This window comes from Pseudochaenichthys georgianus, chromosome 23 (genome assembly GCF_902827115.2).
Source record: "Pseudochaenichthys georgianus chromosome 23, fPseGeo1.2, whole genome shotgun sequence".
In the NCBI taxonomy this organism is placed as follows: Eukaryota; Metazoa; Chordata; class Actinopteri; order Perciformes; family Channichthyidae; genus Pseudochaenichthys; species Pseudochaenichthys georgianus.
This window is the reverse complement of record NC_047525.1, coordinates 13160730-13179886: the sequence shown is the minus strand read 5'-3', so window position 1 is coordinate 13179886 and position 19157 is coordinate 13160730. Positions and strand designations below refer to the sequence as shown.

The following is a 19157-nucleotide window of genomic DNA, read 5'->3' as shown; positions in this document are numbered from 1 at the left end:
TTACTTAAAGCTGATTGGTCAAGCGGCTAAAACGTCATCGGCAGTTTAAAAATTCAAAACATTGCTTCTTGTTGCGGACGTGTGTTCTCGGGGAAATCTACAATATCAGAGGTTCGCACCATTACATTAACATTGTATTTCATGTTTTAAAGCCATACACATATGATACTGTTGTTACATATTGTGATATTTATTTTGGAATAACCGAGGCCACCGAGGCCAAATCTGCAGGTTTACCTTTGAATTAAAAAGAAAATACTTTGTTTTGGGTCATAGTCGGCTTTTATGTAGTAAAACCTGGTTGATTCAAACATATAGGAGAGTAATATTAATTGGCAATTCACTATATTTGTTGCATCGTTTTTTAGGTACGTTTTGATGAGTATTTTCCTGTTGTTTAAGGAGAAAATGGAGGCCCTTGGAGAGCGTCTGAAGGTGATGGTTAAAGTGTTCAGGAGAGAGGGCCAAAGGGTTTTACACTCTGAGAGGACCACCATTCATGGAGCTGATGGCATGCTCATGATACTCCAGCTGGCAATGGCAGAAGTTAACAAGCAGGTAATAGAATCAGAATCTCTCTAATTGAATTGTTGCTTAAATGCCTTATTCAACCCTTAATGAGAAATGTGTGGCCAGAAAGTACACACATGTAGACAAACAATTTACTCACATGTAGACAAACAATTTAATGCAAATATTATCATGTAGAGAAAGACAGGAAATAAAGTTCAGCATTATCCAACAGCACTAGAGCACATTATATATAATGGTGCAAGTGCATGAACATGTAATGTAACGTAACTATACACAGTATAAACTGGTCTCTTCTTGCAGTGTGGGATAATCGTATATGGACTTATTTAGCATTAAGCAATGTGAAGGATCTCTTTGTTTTGAGGTGAGGCTTACACCACATGCAGGGATGTGAACCATCAAATGAAATAACATTTTAAATATAAGAGGAATAAAACACAGTCTGTATTCTTGCTGTAAGTTATCTGGAGCCCAGCTCACATCATCATCATCATCATCATCATCATGGCATGATTCAATTGAACCATCAGGCGGACTGTCATCACGTCTATAACCGATGACATTACCACAGGTTTCCGGCTGAGTACGCTCATGACCCATTTTTGGACGGCTGGAGATGGCCCTTGTGCTTTTGAACTGATTGGATCCAGGCAGTCAGTAATTATGGCTGCTGCTTTCACTGTTTTCTCTCTTCCTGTGACAGCACGGCCGAGAGTTCAAAGTGGCTCTGAGTGATGTCCTGATGGCCTGGAAACACTTACTGTTAGACAAACTTCACCTGCCACTCCCCAACTGTGCACGCATGGAGAACTATGATCTCATCCTGGAGGCATATGAATCCTTCCTGAAGCGCTCCAACACGGTGGACCTGATTGATATCCTCTCCATGTACAAACAGCTGAGATTAGCTGACTCGGACCCAGAGGAGCCTGTGAGCCCGGTGAGCAGAAATCAAACTGATGTTAACTTTGGATGATGACATTAGCTACCGAGTAAGAGATCAATTTATCTTTTTAATTACTTTTTTTGTTCTTTTGTAAAGATTCAGCTGTTTGCATTCTTATCGAACAACGAGGAGGTCTTGGAGTTTCCAGACTCTGCAGTGCCGTCAACACCGTCTAGTAAAATCAGACCCTGCTGCTCACAGGTAGGCCCAGTCCTACTTTCACACACTTATAAAAGGTGCAACTTATTCCATAAACCACCATACGAAAAACACCTCTTACAACTTTTTCTCAGTGAAATAAAATGCTTTTTCTCCACCTGCCAAAAATCCATCCATTGACTTTCCAAATGTACTTTCCAAGTATTCAGCGTACTTAATTTCTGCCTGGAAGCTAGCATGCTCTTATTGACAGGGACTCTATATCATATCACTTTGATTTAACAGTGCAATGTGAATTAAATTACCAGGCAGAAGTTTAAAACAACACAATGTCGGGTTGGACAAGAGCTTCTGTAACTAATGGCGCGTTTCCACTGCAGGCCTCGCTCGGTTTGGTTAGGCCTTATTAGGCCCGGCTCACTTTGGTACGTCCACACAGCAGCTTAACGGTACGTCCACACAGCAGCTTTAGGCGAATCTTCCACCGCTTCTCTGCCCATTGACTTTGAATGGGGATGACGTCACTTTGCCTCGCTTTTCGCCGAACTGCATTGTGGGGGAGTGAAGCGAAGATTTCCAGGATTCAAAAGTTGAGCAATGTTTAACTTTTGAAGCTGAGCTGGAAGCGTCAGCCAATCAAACACGTTTATGCAAATCTGACAGAAGCGCTAGCCAATCAAACCGCGTGTAAGCAGGGAGAACCAGACCGCAGTTCATTTCCTCATATTCCAAACGAGAAATTACGCTAGCAAATCACCCGGTTCTTTACGACCAGAACTATTAACGGGATACAAACCGGAGGAACCAGGCATGGAGGGAGGTGGCAGAGACAGTGGGGGAAACTGGTAGGTTTTCGCCTGTTTGGGGAGTTTATATATATATATATATATATATTGCTCGCATAAAATCCCCGGGGTTTTTTGCTTTGTATGTCGGGGGCGGGAGATTCATGTGATTGGTTGTTGGTTGCATTGCTCGCAAAAAATCCCCAAGCTGTCAGACACGCCCAGCTCCAAGATTTTCAAGATTTTTGAAAAGCTGCTGTGTGGACGTACCGTATGCTGCGCTTCCATTACAGTTTAGGAACTGGGGTAGTTACTATAGTAACGCAGTGTAGGCGGAGCCGTGACGTCATCTTCAATGAGAGCCCCAGAAAAACAACACAGCCGTTAGCTCTTAGCACTCAGAGCTCTTCATATCTGTTCAGAAACTAGACACAAGTTAAGCAAGTACAACCCATAGACTGCCTGTGTCATGGTGAATACAGTCGCTGGTTTATTTATGTCTGTATAGGCCGTTGTTGTGAGTGTGGACGGTCGGAGCATATATAACGTTAGCTTAGCCGATCTCCATTCAGAAAACACGCATTTTAAAAGGGTTTTTCGCCTGCCGTCTGTCTGCAGACTTGTCAAAGCATTAATTCATGGTTTTACTAACCGGTATCAGTATGTTGTTACTTCGGCATCATTTTGAAACGTGTATTACAATTAAATCACGGTCAAATATGTTCATCTTGTTGTAGTTGTAGCCCCCTTACCAGCGATTCTCTCTAGTTTAGCATACTCAGCCCGACTCAGCCTGGTTGTTCCTGGCCCTAGAACCACAATTTTATGGGGCCAGAAAAACTGTGAATTAGGACCCGCTAGCCGGTACTAGGCCAAGTGGAAACACAACCAAAAACGGGCCCTGCACGGCTCGGCACGCTTAAAGCGAGCTACCCACTGCAGTGGAAACGCGCCATGAGTGTCTTTGCTCCACTTCTTCTGTCACTTCTGTATTTATGAGTCTTTAGAGGAGGCTTGCTCCTGCACACTAACTCAAGTGATGTAATTTTTGGAGTTTAATATGGGCTGTCAGCTGCTGCGTTTAGTGCTTTTACTCAGACAGTAAAACCACTGTCCATTGTAGGTAGTTTATAAACACAAACTGGACTTGTCTTCCATAAATATTGGATATGCTTTAGTTTCCAGTCATAGTGGATAGCCTGGCGCTATCTTATGGCAGAATGGCCAAATGTAAAGATATATTTCCCTAAATTGTTGAGTTTTCTAACAAAAAATGTTAATGATGCTTTCTATCTTCATTTTCAATAGGTGAAAATTGCAGTGAGAAGGGTGTTCTGCTCCTATCTGAGTTTGCTTGTGAACGTAAAGAATGACATGGCCTTGGCGCTAACCCTGGATGTGCCCAGTCGTGCTCTTGAACGTCAGGCATTTACCGACGTAAAGCATGCTGCACAAAACAACAGCACCTCTCTCTTCTTGGTAAGAAACACCCACACTCGGCATGTTAAGCGATGATGTATTCACACTTTACATCACTTGAAACCACAGTCATGACGCTTAAATTGGAGTAATTCTCTCTCTCATTTGGGTATTTTTCACGTTTTTTGTAGGCTGTGACATCTTTTGTGAGGATCATCCAGCTCGGAGGCAGAGGCTACGCTCCAGCGGAGTCTGACCCACTGAGGAAACATGTCAAAGGCCTGTCTGACTTTGTTCAGTTTCTAGACAACCTGGAAGAATTACTCGGGGAGATACCCGACCCAAGGTACACAATACGCCTAATCCACTTCCAGTAGCTCCCTGTATTGCTGATGCCTTCAAAGAAATGACTCCAGCCTTGTGACAGAAATTGGCTGTTAATGTTGGAAGGCAGAGAAGTTCTCCATTGAATTTGTATCTGTGGTTCTACAGTGTTTTAAAGCAGGAGTTCCCAACCTTTATTGTGCCAAGGACCGGCAGATACATTAAAAAAAAAAATCGCGGACCGGTTGTCAATTTTAACTGATTTTAATATTTGATCACCACCAGCAGGTAGCAACAGAGGCTAATTGTATGTAACAGCCTGAACAAATACTAGAACAAGATGCATCCAAAACATATTAACGTTTAAAAAAGAACCGGTGTCCAAAAACCGACGTTATTCAAAACGGGAAAACAGATAAAGCAACGTTTTGAATTTATGATTTACAGAGTGTGTGTGTGTGTGTGTGTGTGTGTGTGTGTGTGTGTGTGTGTGTGTGTGTGTGTGTGTGTGTGTGTGTGTGTGTGTGTGTGTGTGTGTGTGTGTGTGTGTGTGTGTGTGTGTCTGTGTGTGTGTGTGTGTGTGTGTGTGTGTGTGTGTGTGTGTGTGTGTGTGTGTGTGTGTGTGTGTGTGTGTGTGTGGTGTGTGTGTGTGTGTGTGTGTGTGTGTGTGTGTGTGTGTGTGTGTGTGTGTGTGTGTGTGTGTGTGTGTGTGTGTGTGTGTGTGTGTGTGTGTGTGTGTGTGTGTGTGTGTGTGTGTGTGTGTGTGTGTGTGTGTAATATTTTTTTAAAAGCCTGGCTCTGTCCAAGGGCATTAACGATTCCACCTACCAGCACCTTCAAAGCTCTTTATACGTAAATAATGTTTGTTCATCACGTGTAAAAACCTAATTTGGCTGTTTTACAAGTGGCTATTGCTTGGCAATACGTTCCTGCGATCTCTGAGAGTGGTCCCCGATCCGAGTACAACAGGGTTTTTTTTCAGGATTTCTTGGTCACTTTTTATTAAAATCTACTCAAACTGACTATTTTCAGCCGCCGATTAATGTACATCTGTTGCTCTTGGGAGTATTTCGAGCAGCAGAACAGTCTATGTGGGATTGAGTCTAACTGAACTACAGTATGTGTGAATTCTTAGCAGTTTGCCTAAGTTGCCACATTGTTCTATCAGGGTCACTTAGCCAGTACAATACATCTCTTACTTGTATTGGCTGATCTTACACCTGCTAAAACAATCTACTTACCACATTCAAATAATGCATTGTTACAAAATGCTGTCGTTACTTTATTGGATTCTAATAATCTAATATACACATATTCCATTTCCAGAGAAATCAGCCTGACCTGATTAGGGGAATACTGAGATTCCAAGAAAGTTGAGCATGTTTTCTGGCAGCAGCTTAAGAGGAATGTTCTTTGAAATGCTTACTTATTCCTGCAATTCAAGTACAGGTTAAATTATATTTCCTAGCAGGTGTGTCAATACAATTATTTTGAATAGAATTAAATTATGTTGTGTGTGTGGGGGGGGCCCTGCTGCTACTACTAGTAGGAATGTTTACAGCCTGGATGACACTTTGGCACGAGAATCACAGCTGTGATCCTTATATCAATCTGTTCAGCTCTTTATTATTTCATTCAAATCCCTATAATGACTCCCATCTCTCATGATAACCTTTTGGATTGCTAAAGCATGTTCATCTTTTCCACATCAAAGCCGGTCTCTGATAAAAATAACTTGATCCTCGTTTAGAGCTCAAGGTTTGATGATAATTCATTTCAGAAGGAGCTCCACAGATCACTCTCCACACCATTGCAGATTATATTTCGATGTCAAAGCATTTGGCGCCACAACAAAAGTGGTTATCAGGAGTGATTCTGTCGTTTAGTCATGTGAGGCTTGAATCCAGGTGGATCTGTTAAAGGCTCCCTTTGTAGCAGGCCCAGTAGCCACGTTATCTTCAACACATTGTGATGTTTATGTAGCAGTGGATTCGACTCACGCTGCTCTTCTGAGGGTTTTCAGTTCATGCAGGCTGATGAGGCACGGGTGAACTCGGCCAACATGTGTCTTTCAACAGGCAGTGCCTTAACGCTCTCAGTGGAGTACTGTATTTCCTCATCCAAACACCTTCTATGGAGAGTTCAGAGCCCCTTGTTCACCGAACATCTGTTTTCCCAAATGATTCTGTTACTGAGCCCCGCTCACTCACATCAGAGCTGGGTCAGGGTGGGACCACCGCCTCAAACACCTTACTACAAATTCTTCTAGCATATTTTTCCTTTTTTCTCTCCCCTTGCATTATTTTTATTCTATTGGATTAATCATCGACAGGATTACAGAACAGATTTGACAGGTGAAACAGATAATGAAAATACTAAACAGAAATGTACGTAATGCAGGATTTGGAGAAAGAAAACACCTAAATGCAGTTTAGATGATATTAGATAGATTTACAGGAATATTTTTGGGATTATCTATGACTAGAATGCTCTATGCAGGTAAAATGTTCACTGTCATTGATTCCTTGGGAACCTCTTTCCAGAATTTCTGAAAAAATACACATTTTAATAAGTGGTAGATCTTCTGGCATGCTTTAAAGCACGTGCCTGTTAGAAAAGTTAAGAAGTGATATGTGTCTATGCTTTTTGGAGCACCCACAGTGTGCGAGCATGGGCGAAAATCTCTGAAAACTATAAAGAGGAAAATCCTGGAGTATGTCTGCTAGACAGTCCATCGCAGAGCGCAGTGACTGTGCCCAGTGTGACATTAACAGGGATTTGAAGCACATTTTCTGCCTCATACAGTAACTGTTAACATTGGCAAAGCAGAGTCACAGAGAGAAAAAAAGGATTACTGGACGTTACCACTGAAACAATTACTCTGAAATCTTTAAATCGGTGTCTGATTATTTGGAAGTGAAGCAACAGTATATCTTTTTAAGGCATTCATAGGAAGGCCTGGCTCTTCTATGTTTTCAGTTTTAGGAGAGAATTATTCATGTTGGCAAATATTGGCTGAACTCTTGAACACTATTCATTCCATCCAGATGAAAACCTGTATGTGTGTACTGCAGAGGAATCTATTTCTTTTCAAAACAAAGGTAGGTTTTTGTCTCGACCTGCCAAACAATACTCCCTATATATTTTGACTCATTGTTTTTATTCTCAGTGTGTGTGGAGCCCGGCTGGTGGCTGCCATCAGGGCGGTGCTGGTGAAGGGACGCAGCAGTGGAGATGCAGTGTATGCTGTGTCTGAGGAGACAACAAAGGAGCTGAAGGAGAGGATTTGCCAGCTATATCAGATCCAGAAACAGATTGCTAAAGGAAGCGGGACTGGGATAAGCCCTGCCAGGGTAATGCATAACCTCTGCTCTTTTTGGAATCCATACAATTGTATAAAACCCACGTAATCTTCTCCAACAGTGTACTGATTGTGGTTGTGTTGTTCTTCCTCTTCAGCCAAAGGCGCACACAGTCAATCACTGCACTGCGTACGGAGGTCGGGACACTGTGAAGGTGCTGCTGGCTCTGCTGGATGAAGAGGCCCTGGCTCCCCCGTCTCAGAACAAGGCGGACCTGCTGTCTGAGGACCAGCCCGTCCTTAGTGGGGCAGAGGGGACCTGCATCCTCAACTTGTTCAGGTTGGCGCAAACACATGCAGTAGAAACTGAGACATGCCCCTTTGTATTTTTGAATGGGAGCATATTCTTTGGTTATACTTGTTCCCACAAGCTGTGATCCTGGCTGTTTGATCATGTGTATCTCTCTGTCTGTCAACAGCTAATCTTTAAAGGCCCCCTATTATACTCTTTTTCATCAATATGGTTATAGTTCTCAGTTATATACAAAACATGTCTCTGGAGTGTTTGGCTAAAACGCCAAACAGATCTTTGTAGCATCCCATAATCCCCTCTGTTTCAGCCCTGTTTCAAAAGTGCTGATTCTCTGTTACTTTAGATGAAAATAAGGAGCCACTCCCCACGCCCAGAGGTGGGGGACTCGAGTCAGACTCGAGTTGCATATTTTTGGACTTGAGACTTGCTTGACTAACATTGGTAAAAGACTTGACTTGACTTTGACTTGGTATTCATGACTTGAGACTTGACTTGAGACAGATGACTCGAAACGACTTCACTTTTTAAAATTGAATATTTGCATTTGTTTTTGTATTGTACGGAGCCCCTAAAGAGCAATGGAAAAAAAGAAAGATACTGTATCTCGTTCGTACGAGAAAGTTACCAAGTAGGAAGTGGAGCACACAGGAGACAGCCGTTTCATTGCAGACTGTTATGTTTATGTTGGGAAATGGCAGTCCATACATTATTTTAGATATATTTCGAACTCGGACTCTCATTCACTTCATGAAATCGCGACAGCACCAGGAGTAGGGCTGCACGATTTTGGGGGAAAATCCAATTGCGATTTTTCTGACAAATATTGCGATTGCGATATTTGTTTTTAAGCAACCCAATGGAAGTTTATTGTAAAATGTGGCCATAACTCCGGCTAGGAAGGTCGTATCAATGTACTCCCGTCTCTAGCACCCCCGCAGCCCGAGCTACGAGTGAAAGAACTAAACTTACATGAAACTTCCGTTGGGTTGCTTTAAAGTCGAGCTTCAGTTTAAGATTCACCCTGTAATAGAAACATGTGATGGAGCATTACTAACCTGACTCAGATGGTTCACCAAACCATCTAAAGCTCCATTGGAAGCCATTTGGAAAGGGCAGGCACTTTCAAAAAATACTTGGCAGGTGATTGGCTCAATCTGTCTATCACCTTCTATCATGGGCCACTTCTGATTGGTTAACAATGGATGGTACATGTGGAGCACAGCACTTCTGATTGGTGTGGATGACTGACACACATGAAAGAAAAAAAAATGGTAAAAAAATGGTAAAAGAAATCGCAGCCTTTGCGATTTGATAATCGCAACATTTCAAATTTCGATTTAAAATCGATGAATCGTTCAGCCCTAACCAGGAGGTAGCGGGGTGTGTAACTCCGCCTCTGAAATGCAGCACCAGCGCGCAAAGAGCTGTGCCTTCACTGTGTTAACTTTCATTAGAACAGCTAAAGAGCGACCGCAGGCTGCTACGTTTTAACGACACACACCTCTACACACATCGAGCTGCCCGATTAATCCCCCTATTACTCGTTTTATGAAGGAGATGTCCGGTCACTAAGGCGCATGATGTGTGTTTGTGCTCTGCTCAGCTCTGCTCTGTGTGTGTTTGTGTGTTCGACAACGGCATTTGTTTTCAAATTACCATGAACAGTAATTTACACACATCTGGCCCAATTTATAGGGTTATAATTTCAGCGCCCCACTCTCCATTGCTGTTTATGTTCAAATAAAACGAAACTTTTCATAACCACAATATTTTTAACTGATTTAAATGCGGAAACTGGGGTTATTCATCAGAATTTCGTATGACTTGTGACTTGCTTGACCTGAGCAATGACTTGACTTGATTCTCACCAAAGTGACTTGGGACTTGCTTGAGACTTGTAGGTTAAGACTTGAGACTTGCTCATGACTTGCACACGTAGGACTTACTCCCACCTCTCCCCACGCCCCTCTGAGAGATATTTGGTTAAAAAAAAACACAATGGTGCTCTAGGGGGAGATTCAGGTGATAAGTTGGGGGGGTGTTACCTTGATTGGTTAGGACAGGGGTTCCCAAACTGCCATGCCAAGGACCCCCATATAGCATTATCGTCTGGCGGGGACCCCCCTGTTGCAATTTCTTTTTTAAATGAGGAGTACATTATGATGGAGAATATGACAAATTAATCATACAGCTTAATACATTTTCTTAATATATATTTGTATTAATAATCAGTTCTTCTAAAAACAAATTTTATTTATCTTTTGTTTGTCATTCATTACATTCATTGTGTCTTCTGTTATAAACATTCTTAACACAATATTAAACCGTAATATCAACAGTAAACATATTTTTAAAGTATTTTAAAAGTGATTTCTGTCTTTATAATATTATATAATTTTGAACAGTAATATGAACAATTAACATATATTTTTAGCATTTTTGAAAGCTACTTATGCCTTAATAGTATTATATTTATATATATATATATATATATATATATATATATATATATATATATATATATATATATATATATATAATATTCAACAGTAATATTAACAATAAACATATTCATATATATAAACATCAATATGTGCTACATCCGTGCTCTCATCCAGCTGCAGAGCGAAATATTCACTAGCTCTCACTTGCTCCAAAAGCTGAGCAGATACTGTTTCACTCTCAGTAGCGGCAGCTCGATTCTGATTGGCTTGGTCGTGTGATTTAAAAAAAAAAATATATATATATATATATATATACCGTACTTTTCGGACTATAAAGCGCACCTGCATATAAACCGCAGCAGCTAAATTGTCCGTCTGTCTTGCTCTCGTTCTGTCTCTCGGTTCCACTTTTACTTTGGCGCGTCTCTTTTCCGGACTCCAGCTTTTCCTGCTGGAGCCATGGATGTATAGGCTGGAGCAGAGCCATATAATAGAATAATTCTATTATATAGCTCTGGGCTGGAGCAGAGCCATGGGCTGGAGCCCGCCGCTTAAAGGTGGCGGGCGCGGATCGGTCATAGAGCCCATAGTGTTAAAGGTGGTTAATTTTACCTGTCAAATCCATAGATTTAGGAGGTTCCCTAGTGGCCGTTAGCTGTACAAAAGAAATTGGGGGGGGGGGGGGGGAGTCGCCGCTTACAGTCTGAAAAGTACGGTATGTATATATGTGTGTATATATGTGTATATATATTAATAAGTAAAAGATTGGCATCAAAGGACACATAGATTGATAGATATGCAGTTATTAATAAAATCCAAAAAAGAAAAGTAACTTTAAAAAAAAAAAAATTCCCCTTTCCCTCAAACTTTGCGGCCCCCACTTTGAAAAACACTGGGTTAGGACATCACAAAGTGGCCAAAATGTGATCAGCTCATTTTTAGACAGGTTTTTATAGATGGATCAGGACAAAAAGAGAGCAGGGCCTTTGTTCCTGAAACTTTCAGAATCTCGTTACACAGAGGGGACACATGTTTACGTATTAAAGACATTAAAAAGTGAATGCAAAACATTTTTGCATAATAGGTGACCTTTAATATTATACTACTAGACCAATAAACCTGATGCACTCAGTGATTCACAATTTATGAAAAACCCATTGTCTCAACAGTTTGATACCTCACTTGCGGCCTCCTCTGCAATCTACTGAGAGCACTTTCCTACATACATTTAATTGAAGCACCAGTATACCATCTGTAGACCATAGACGGTGAATTTCAATAGGTCTTCAACGATAATTCAGTAATTATTTTACTAGGAAAAAGACACAGAGCTGTAAATTGGATTAGACTATTTTCACTACCACAGGAGGCACTCGGAGTGGGAAAGCCCCTGAAAAAGCCATTAGACCAACATGAGACTGTACAACGCTCCACTGAAACCATATGGAGGAAAATCCTCCCACACCACACTGGAACAATTTCTCTGGTCAAACATCTGAAATAAAAATAATAGTATGAATAGCCACCGTGGGGGGGGCTCTACATTGGGTTGGAAGCGCATGACATTTACAGTGTGCGAAAAAGCACACGTCCCACCGTCTGGGACGTGTTATTTACAGTATCGGACAAGTAGATCTTTCAATTGACTTGTCCGAAGGACAAGTGACGTTTTTCGCCCTCATTTATTGACAAATTATAGAAAAATTCAGTTTACAAAAGGCAGAACTCGTTCGCAAATTGTCCGTGTCCCCCATTGTTCGTTTAGAAATGTTAGTTTCGGTTCTGCTTGTCGATTCCTAAGGAAATGCATCTCGCCGCTTTCTGTACTGTTAGACGGGGGCGGGGCGGGGCGGGGCGGGAAGTGTAGCACAGTGTCAGGGTTGGGAAGCAAAACTCGGTTCCGAGTAGGAACAAAGGACAATTGTCCGGTACCGGGATTAATAAGAGTTGTAAGGACAGGAGGCGAGGCATAAAAAACATTTTTATGCATAGAACATATTTTTCCTGTTAGAAATATGATTTATGTGGAGCTGAAATGAAAACGGAACATTTTTTAGGACCATATCACTTTCTAATTCATAAACCTCTTGTCTTTGCCCCTCAGATCCCCTGAATTGTCATCTGGAAGCTCTCCAGAGCCTCTTAAGAACCGAGTCCAGAGTCGGCGAGACCTGCTCAAACCCAAGGTAACATGGGCCCCAAATCCAAACCATCAGTTACTACAAATTGAATCAGATGTACAAACACTGAAAATAATGTCTTTACATGCTGTAATTTCTCCCTGGTATTATATTATTTATTTGCTTAGCTGAAGCTCACATCTTAACTGACTTCCACCGTTCACATTTGCACAGCTGTGTTTGAACTCTTAGTGTTGGTTTGAGGGTGCCGTTTAAATCTGTGGCATAAAACGACTTATTCGTGGGGGATTCAAACCATTAACCAGTCCTGATGAGAAGTTATCCTGTTCCGGCTCTGGTCCATTTGCTTACAGTGCACAATATAACACACTGTATATCTGATATCAATATCTCCCTCTTCCTTCCTGGCTGTAAGCTCAGCTGTTCTGTTTTTGTTCATTGATATCTTTTTAGGTCAGCGTGAGAGAATCCGTCACTATGATTATGCAGCCTTGGTTGCAAAAACAGTGGGCCAACTTAACTGATGTGTTTTAGCAATTCAATCTATGTAAATGGTTTCATTTCATCCAAATTGATTTAGCACTTGCAACTCTTTGCATACAGTTAAATGGTTTAAGTAACTTGGTACATTTACCTAGTTATCATTTTAAGGTACTGCTACCACTTAAACGTATAATATTCCACGAAAAGGTCGACCGATGCTGTCATTTCAAAACTGATGCCTATAGTAAAAGCATAACATTAACTAAAAAACAGAAAATTGCAGTATTGAAATATACTGGTTTGACATGATTATAGTTTGTCTACAAAAGAATATTATAATTTTTTGTTTGGTTTTAAAGGAAACACAAGTTTTGCACATTGGTCTATGAAAAAGGTTGTATGTAAGTGGATACTATCATAACACACCTCAATGTCCAAACTGTCTGGAAGCATTGGCTTTGCATTATGGGTAATGTAGGCACCAGGTTTAAGTCGAGTTCATTTTATGTCCCACAATGTTATAAATGTACAATTCTAAATTAGTTAATGCTTTTTAAGGGATTTAAATCAAGGTTTTTGTAAAGGGAAAACAAATCAATCGACCTTCATGCTTCTTCTTATTTCCACCACTGTATACACTCCACAATTGCTGAGTCACCCAAAAAACAACTGACAAGACCTGCTTTAGATTTGAAGGTAGGACTGGTCTTTTTGAAGTAAAGCAGCTTCACTATGTGAACTCCTTTTTGAACATGTATGCTAAACACATTTTGTGAAATGGCTCCTTTATTTGATTGCGCTAGCAGATGTCATTTTAGCTCCCCACAATCTGGCCGCCTTCCTGTTTGAGTGCGCTGTAATGGTCCCTGGGCAGCTCACCGCTTCCTGAACTCTGCGAGCGGAAGCTTTCTGCATCAATTTCACTTTGAAGATGCCATATCAGTCGCGTAATTCGACTAGCAAGGGGAAAACCTGAAAGGTTATTGTTTCCTGTTGTCTGCTGAACAACTTCATCCCAGACTTCTCCAGCGGTTTCATCATGCACTGACGTCAACTGGCACACACAGAGATGGACAGATTTTGTTTCTGCTTTTGGAACCTATCCAAATCCTTGTCTCTGTGCCACAGACGATCCAAACACAGATATTTGTTTTGCTCCTCTGTGACGTCAGTGAAGGTGTTTGTGAAAATATCCATTCCATTATCTGGGATCGGTCTCTGATGGTGATAATAGTAATGTTGCACCTGTTCTCACTTCATATACCTAAGAAGCAAAGCTGCAGAAATTGCTTGCACCTGTTTTGGAAGTACATCAGGAATGTGTTGGTCAGGTGTCTCCAGCGTGGGGTCAGTCGGTGTGCAGAGGTTATTTAATGACAGGCATCTCCTCCCCAACGAGGGCTCTCTGACCACATGGTGCCATGTTGCGCTCCCACCTGTTGTAATTGGATTAGACGTTATCCGTCAGTCATAGTTTGGCTGTGTTCACTCTTCTGTCCCCTCCCATTGTTTCAGGGGCATTCCAGATATGTTTTATTAGCATGCAACCAGGGCAGCATACATTTTTAGCTCCATTATTAAAGTGTGCCTTGTTCCTAGGGTAGCTGTTGTTGTAGGTGCTCCTTTTTAAGAAGTTATTTTGAAAAGCGCAAAGGCTTTGATCCCTTTTTGTGCTTTATGGACCCACACAGCTTTGTTCACTGTATTTTTCCCTCAGAATGTTCCCTCCCTACTGTGGCCTGAAGGGTGAAATCCTTGGATTGTGATAATCCCAAGCAGGCGTAGATCAAACAGTGGTTGTAAAGCTGTGGATCTGCGTGCCCCAGGGCCAGGATTGTAGCCTTCGGTATCATTCACTTTCTTATTACCAACTAGGCTATCCAAAGAGGATTTTAATGAGGTGCTGCTCTACTGTCTCAGACATGTAATTGTGATAAGATTGGACAAACAGAATGTCCTGTTTTAAGTGCTGTAATGCTGGGCTAGTGTATGAACTGTCCCTTATCAGTGAGTAAGGCAACTGACAAATATTTTATAACTAATGAGTAATATTTTAATTGTTGAGTCTCGGCAAAACATTTTCAGCCCAGTTTTCTTAAATTATTAAGGCAAGGCAAGTTTATTTATATAGCACTTTTCAACACAAGGCAATTCAAAGTGCCTTACAAAAATGAAAGACATTAAGCATTAAAAAAGAAAAGCTAATAAAATAAACGTTAAAAGGAAAAATACATGGATAAAAGTTACAGTGCAGTATAAGATATGAATAGTTCAATTAAAAGCAGCGGCAAAAAGAAAAGTTTTCAGCCTGGATTTAAAAGTAGTAAGAGTTGCAGCGGACCTGCAGATTTCTGAGAGTTTGTTCCAGATATTTGGAGCATAATAACTGAACGCTGCTTCTCCATGTTTAGTTCTGACTCTGGGGACAGAAAGCTGACCAGTCCCTGAAGACCTGAGAGATCTGGATGGTTCATAATTTAGCAGGAGGTCAGTAATGTATTTTGGGCCTAAACCATTCAGTGCTTTATAAACCAGCAGCAGTATTTTGAAATCTATTCTTTGACACACAGGAAGCCAGTGTAAAGACTTCAGAGCAGGAGTGATGTGATCCACTTTCTTAGTGTTAGTGAGGACTCGAGCAGCGGCGTTCTGAATCAGCTGCAGCTTTCTAATAGATTTTTTAGTGAGACACCATTGCAGTGGTCGAGTCTACTGAAGATAAAGGCATGCACAAGTTTCTCCAGATCCTGCTGTGACATTAGTCTTTTAATCCTCGATATATTCTTTAGGTGATAGTAAGCTGATTTAGTAACTGTTTTAATGTGACTGTTGAAACTCAGGTCAGAGTCCATGACTACACCTAGATTTCTGGATTTATCTGTTGTTTTGAACATTGCAGGCTGAAGCTCAGTGCTAACTTTTATACGTTCTGACTTGGCTCCAAAAACCATTACCTCAGTTTTATCTTTTTTTAATTGGAGAAAGTTCTGACACATCCAGTCATTGATTTGTTCAATGCACTTACTCAGTGTTTGAATTGGAGCATAGTCTCCTGGTGAAATTGTTACGTAAATGTGTGTGTCATCTGCATAGCTATGGTAACTTATTTTGTTGTTCTTCATTATCTGAGCCAGTGGTAGTATGTAGTTGTTAAAGAGAAGAGGCCCCAAGATGGAGCCCTGAGGAACCCCACATCTCATATTTGTCAACTCAGATGTGTATTTACCTATAGAAACAAAGTTGTTTCTGTCCTTTAAGTAGGATTCAAACCAATTTAGAACTGTTTCCGACAGTCCCACCCAGTTTTCCAGTCGGTCTAGTAATATGCTGTGGTCAACAGTGTCAAACGCAGCACTGAGATCTAATAATACTAACACTGAAGTTCTGCAACTGTCTGTGTTTAAGTGGATGTCATTAAAGACCTTTTACAAGAGCAGTCTCAGTGGTGTGGTTTGGACGAAAGCCTGACTGGAACACTATTTAAATGCAAGAAATTACTCAACTGTTGAAAAACTACTTTTTCAATGATTTTACCTAGAAATGGGAGGTTTGATATGGGCCTGTAATTGTTCATTACTGAAGCGTCTAGATTATTCTTTTTTAAGAGCGGTTTAATGACTGCAGTTTTCAGGGCCTGTGTAAAAATACCTGAGTGAAGAGATTTGTTTACTATATGAAGTAGTTCTGAGGCCATGCAAGGCAAAACATCTTTGAAAAATCCTGTTGGAATAATATCAAGGCAGCAGGAGGAGGATTTCAGGAGTTGTATAATGTCCTCTAGGTTTTTATCATTAATCTGATGGAATTGTGTCATGATGTCTGAATTGATGTTAAGTGGACACAGAGACAACACATTTGCTGTTCCTGATGCAGAGGCACTGACTGCTTGTCTGATTTTCTGAATTTTGTCAGTGAAAAAGGAGGCAAAATCATTGCATAGAAGTGTCTGTCGACGGTAGCAAACAAGGCATGTGCGTTGTTTTTGCTTTTGGTAATGATGTCAGAGAAGAACGATGTGTCAGAGAAGAACGACAAAAGAAGACAAAAACAGGAAACTCCATATTTTAGAGGTTGAAAACGGCATTATCACGGTTTTCAAATAATTTCTTATTTATTTTTCCTGAATAGACTGTGTGTGGACTGTAGTTGTAAAGTCTCACATAAAATAAAACATAACATATATTTGATATATATATATATATATATATATATATATATATATATATATATATAGTTTTTGCCCCATCCTCTATTTTTGAGAGCACTGTTTTTCAGAACAACAAAATAAAAGTATAATGTGAAGGCCATGTACTTGGCCACAAGTCCAGAGTCATTTAGACTGATCAACAACCATTTTACATTTCTGTTTTTAGGTGAAATCTGTTGACAATAGCACAGATATTCAATGTTCCTGGAGGATGACTTTTAAGGGTTTTGGGGATCCCCTGCCATCTGATTTATTTAGACATTCTTGAAATAGCAGTGTGTTCAAGGGGGCTTTTTGGTTTCAAACATCAATATAAAAGCCGGGAATTAGGGAAATTTGGGCCAGCTGCATTGAGCCATTGATAATGATCATCAACTATGTGACAATATATCAGATGGACTAACAAGTTTCTTTCTGTTCACCCAGCCCAAAGAGGGGGTCATTCGATCCCAGTTTGCATGCACATACAAGGATGAAGAACTGCCACTCAACCGTGTGCTGGAGTTCCCCAGCAGCAGCCAGATGCCCACCTGTGTGCACCCAGCACCCAAACCCCAAAACACCCCCCCTGTGGACAAGGAGTGCAGCTCTGATGTGGTGGTCAAAACCAAAGGTACAAACTCAAGCTTAAACTCCTCAAATCCTATAGTAATTTCTGTGCTCCACTACATGCTGAGAAAAGCTTAAAATGTCAACACAAGCGGTGCAGCATTCCCTTTCTGCTGGGATAGATTTCTGTTTCCTCTGACGCACACAGCTGGATGGAGGCCCGGGAACGCCTTCTCAGCTCCAGCCTTGAACCTTTCACAGCCCCGGCCCTGGGACTGGTACTTACCCATTAAACGAATCCCCATTCTATAAAACCTGCTCACACCCACAACTGTAGTAAAAACCCAAAAGCACACACACACTCACAGACTTTTTGCCCATTTCCCCTTCTGTCTTTTGTTCCGTGGGAATTCAGGCTCAGCTCCATCGAGTTACGTGACAAATGTTACATTTCAGCTCCACAGAATAATCACACTGCCTGCCTCCACTAGCGGCTAACGTCAGCAAACTCGTCACAGCATTTCCCCCGGTTTTTCTCTACCAGGTTGTCACAATTGCTTTTGCTTTGTTTCAATCTTTCCAGCCAAGTCTACATCTGAATGCCTGAATAAGGAGCAGAGCGGTGTGCAGCAGGGGGCTGTGCTTGGGCCAAGAAGTGGAAATACCCAAAAAAGAGTTGCAGGCCCGGGCATTAAAAAGAAAACTGGCACTCAGGCGCAGGGAAAGGGCAACAAGAGGAAGCAGGTGGATTCTGACCATCATGAAGGGTCGGAGAACGAGCCCCCAGAGAAGAAGCAGCTCACTGCTGTCTCAGTCAAAATGCCTGGCAAGAATGTTAGTAAGGCCTTGAGTAAGAAGAAGCTGATAGCTGGACAGGGAAAGCTTACAAGCTTCTTCAGGGTCTAATGAATAATTTTTAATCATTTTATGATGCAGCTAAATGTTATTCAGTGTGTGAATGTTCCAGTTAAGGCTGCAACTAATCATTACTTTCAGTCTCAGTTGATCTGTTGGCTGTCATTTCAGTGAATACCTTTTGGAAAATGTTTGTTAACTTGATCAAAGATGGATGACGGTATGTTAAATTCGAAGCTAGCAGGTTTTATGTTTTAGCATAGAGCAGAGCTTTGCTAAGCTAACTGACAACCGGTAGCGTTTAGCATATAGATCATTTTAAAGTTTTAAGACATTCTGTTAGTTTTGAGAAAATCATGGCACATTCATTTTCTATTGATTTACTATGCAAATCATGGTATCCTCACTAATCTACTCACTCAACAGTGAAACATGTGGGTTTATCAGTTGATAGCAGATCATTGGAAACTTGGCCAGTACATTTTCTTTCAAGAAAAGTCCTACTTGAAATATTTATATCACAAGTTGTACAGTTTATTTAACTTGTTCCTCAGCAAAATCAAGTATGTAAATAAGATGCAGACTTTTCACTTTTAATAAACTTTTATTTTGTTTTACATGTTTGTGAGCTCTCATTTTCAACAAGGGAATGTATTTCAGTGTAACATAAGGAAGAAATTGTACAGCACTTTCAGTG

General features: G+C 41.0%; 1 protein-coding gene across 2 annotated transcripts; it reads left to right on the top strand.

Annotated features, from left to right (window-relative positions):
* Positions 1 to 46: 46 nt before the first annotated feature.
* Positions 47 to 19077, top strand: parpbp (PARP1 binding protein). Of its 2 annotated transcripts, none has more exons than XM_034074987.1 (11): positions 47 to 111; positions 403 to 558; positions 1238 to 1474; positions 1577 to 1681; positions 3733 to 3903; positions 4035 to 4189; positions 7337 to 7520; positions 7627 to 7808; positions 12330 to 12411; positions 17483 to 17669; positions 18189 to 19077. In XM_034074987.1, the coding sequence occupies exons 2-11, from the start codon at positions 409 to 411 to the stop codon at positions 18509 to 18511; spliced, it is 1776 nt and encodes a 591-aa protein (XP_033930878.1). In that variant the 5' UTR covers positions 47 to 111; positions 403 to 408; the 3' UTR covers positions 18512 to 19077. The 2 variants fall into 2 exon arrangements, with proteins under 2 accessions (XP_033930878.1, XP_033930879.1); XM_034074988.1 differs by having other exon boundaries at positions 53 to 111; positions 406 to 558.
* Positions 19078 to 19157: the final 80 nt, after the last annotated feature.

What these genes read in the sequence shown, in the direction of transcription:
- parpbp (XM_034074987.1), top strand. Translation starts at nt 409, where the DNA reads ATGGAGGCCCTTGGAGAGCGTCTGAAGGTGATGGTTAAAGTGTTCAGG. An exon ending in TCAGACCCTGCTGCTCACAG is followed by an intron (nt 1,682 to 3,732) that starts GTAGGCCCAGTC and finishes CATTTTCAATAG; the next exon opens with GTGAAAATTGCAGTGAGAAG. An exon ending in ACAGCACCTCTCTCTTCTTG is followed by an intron (nt 3,904 to 4,034) that starts GTAAGAAACACC and finishes CGTTTTTTGTAG; the next exon opens with GCTGTGACATCTTTTGTGAG.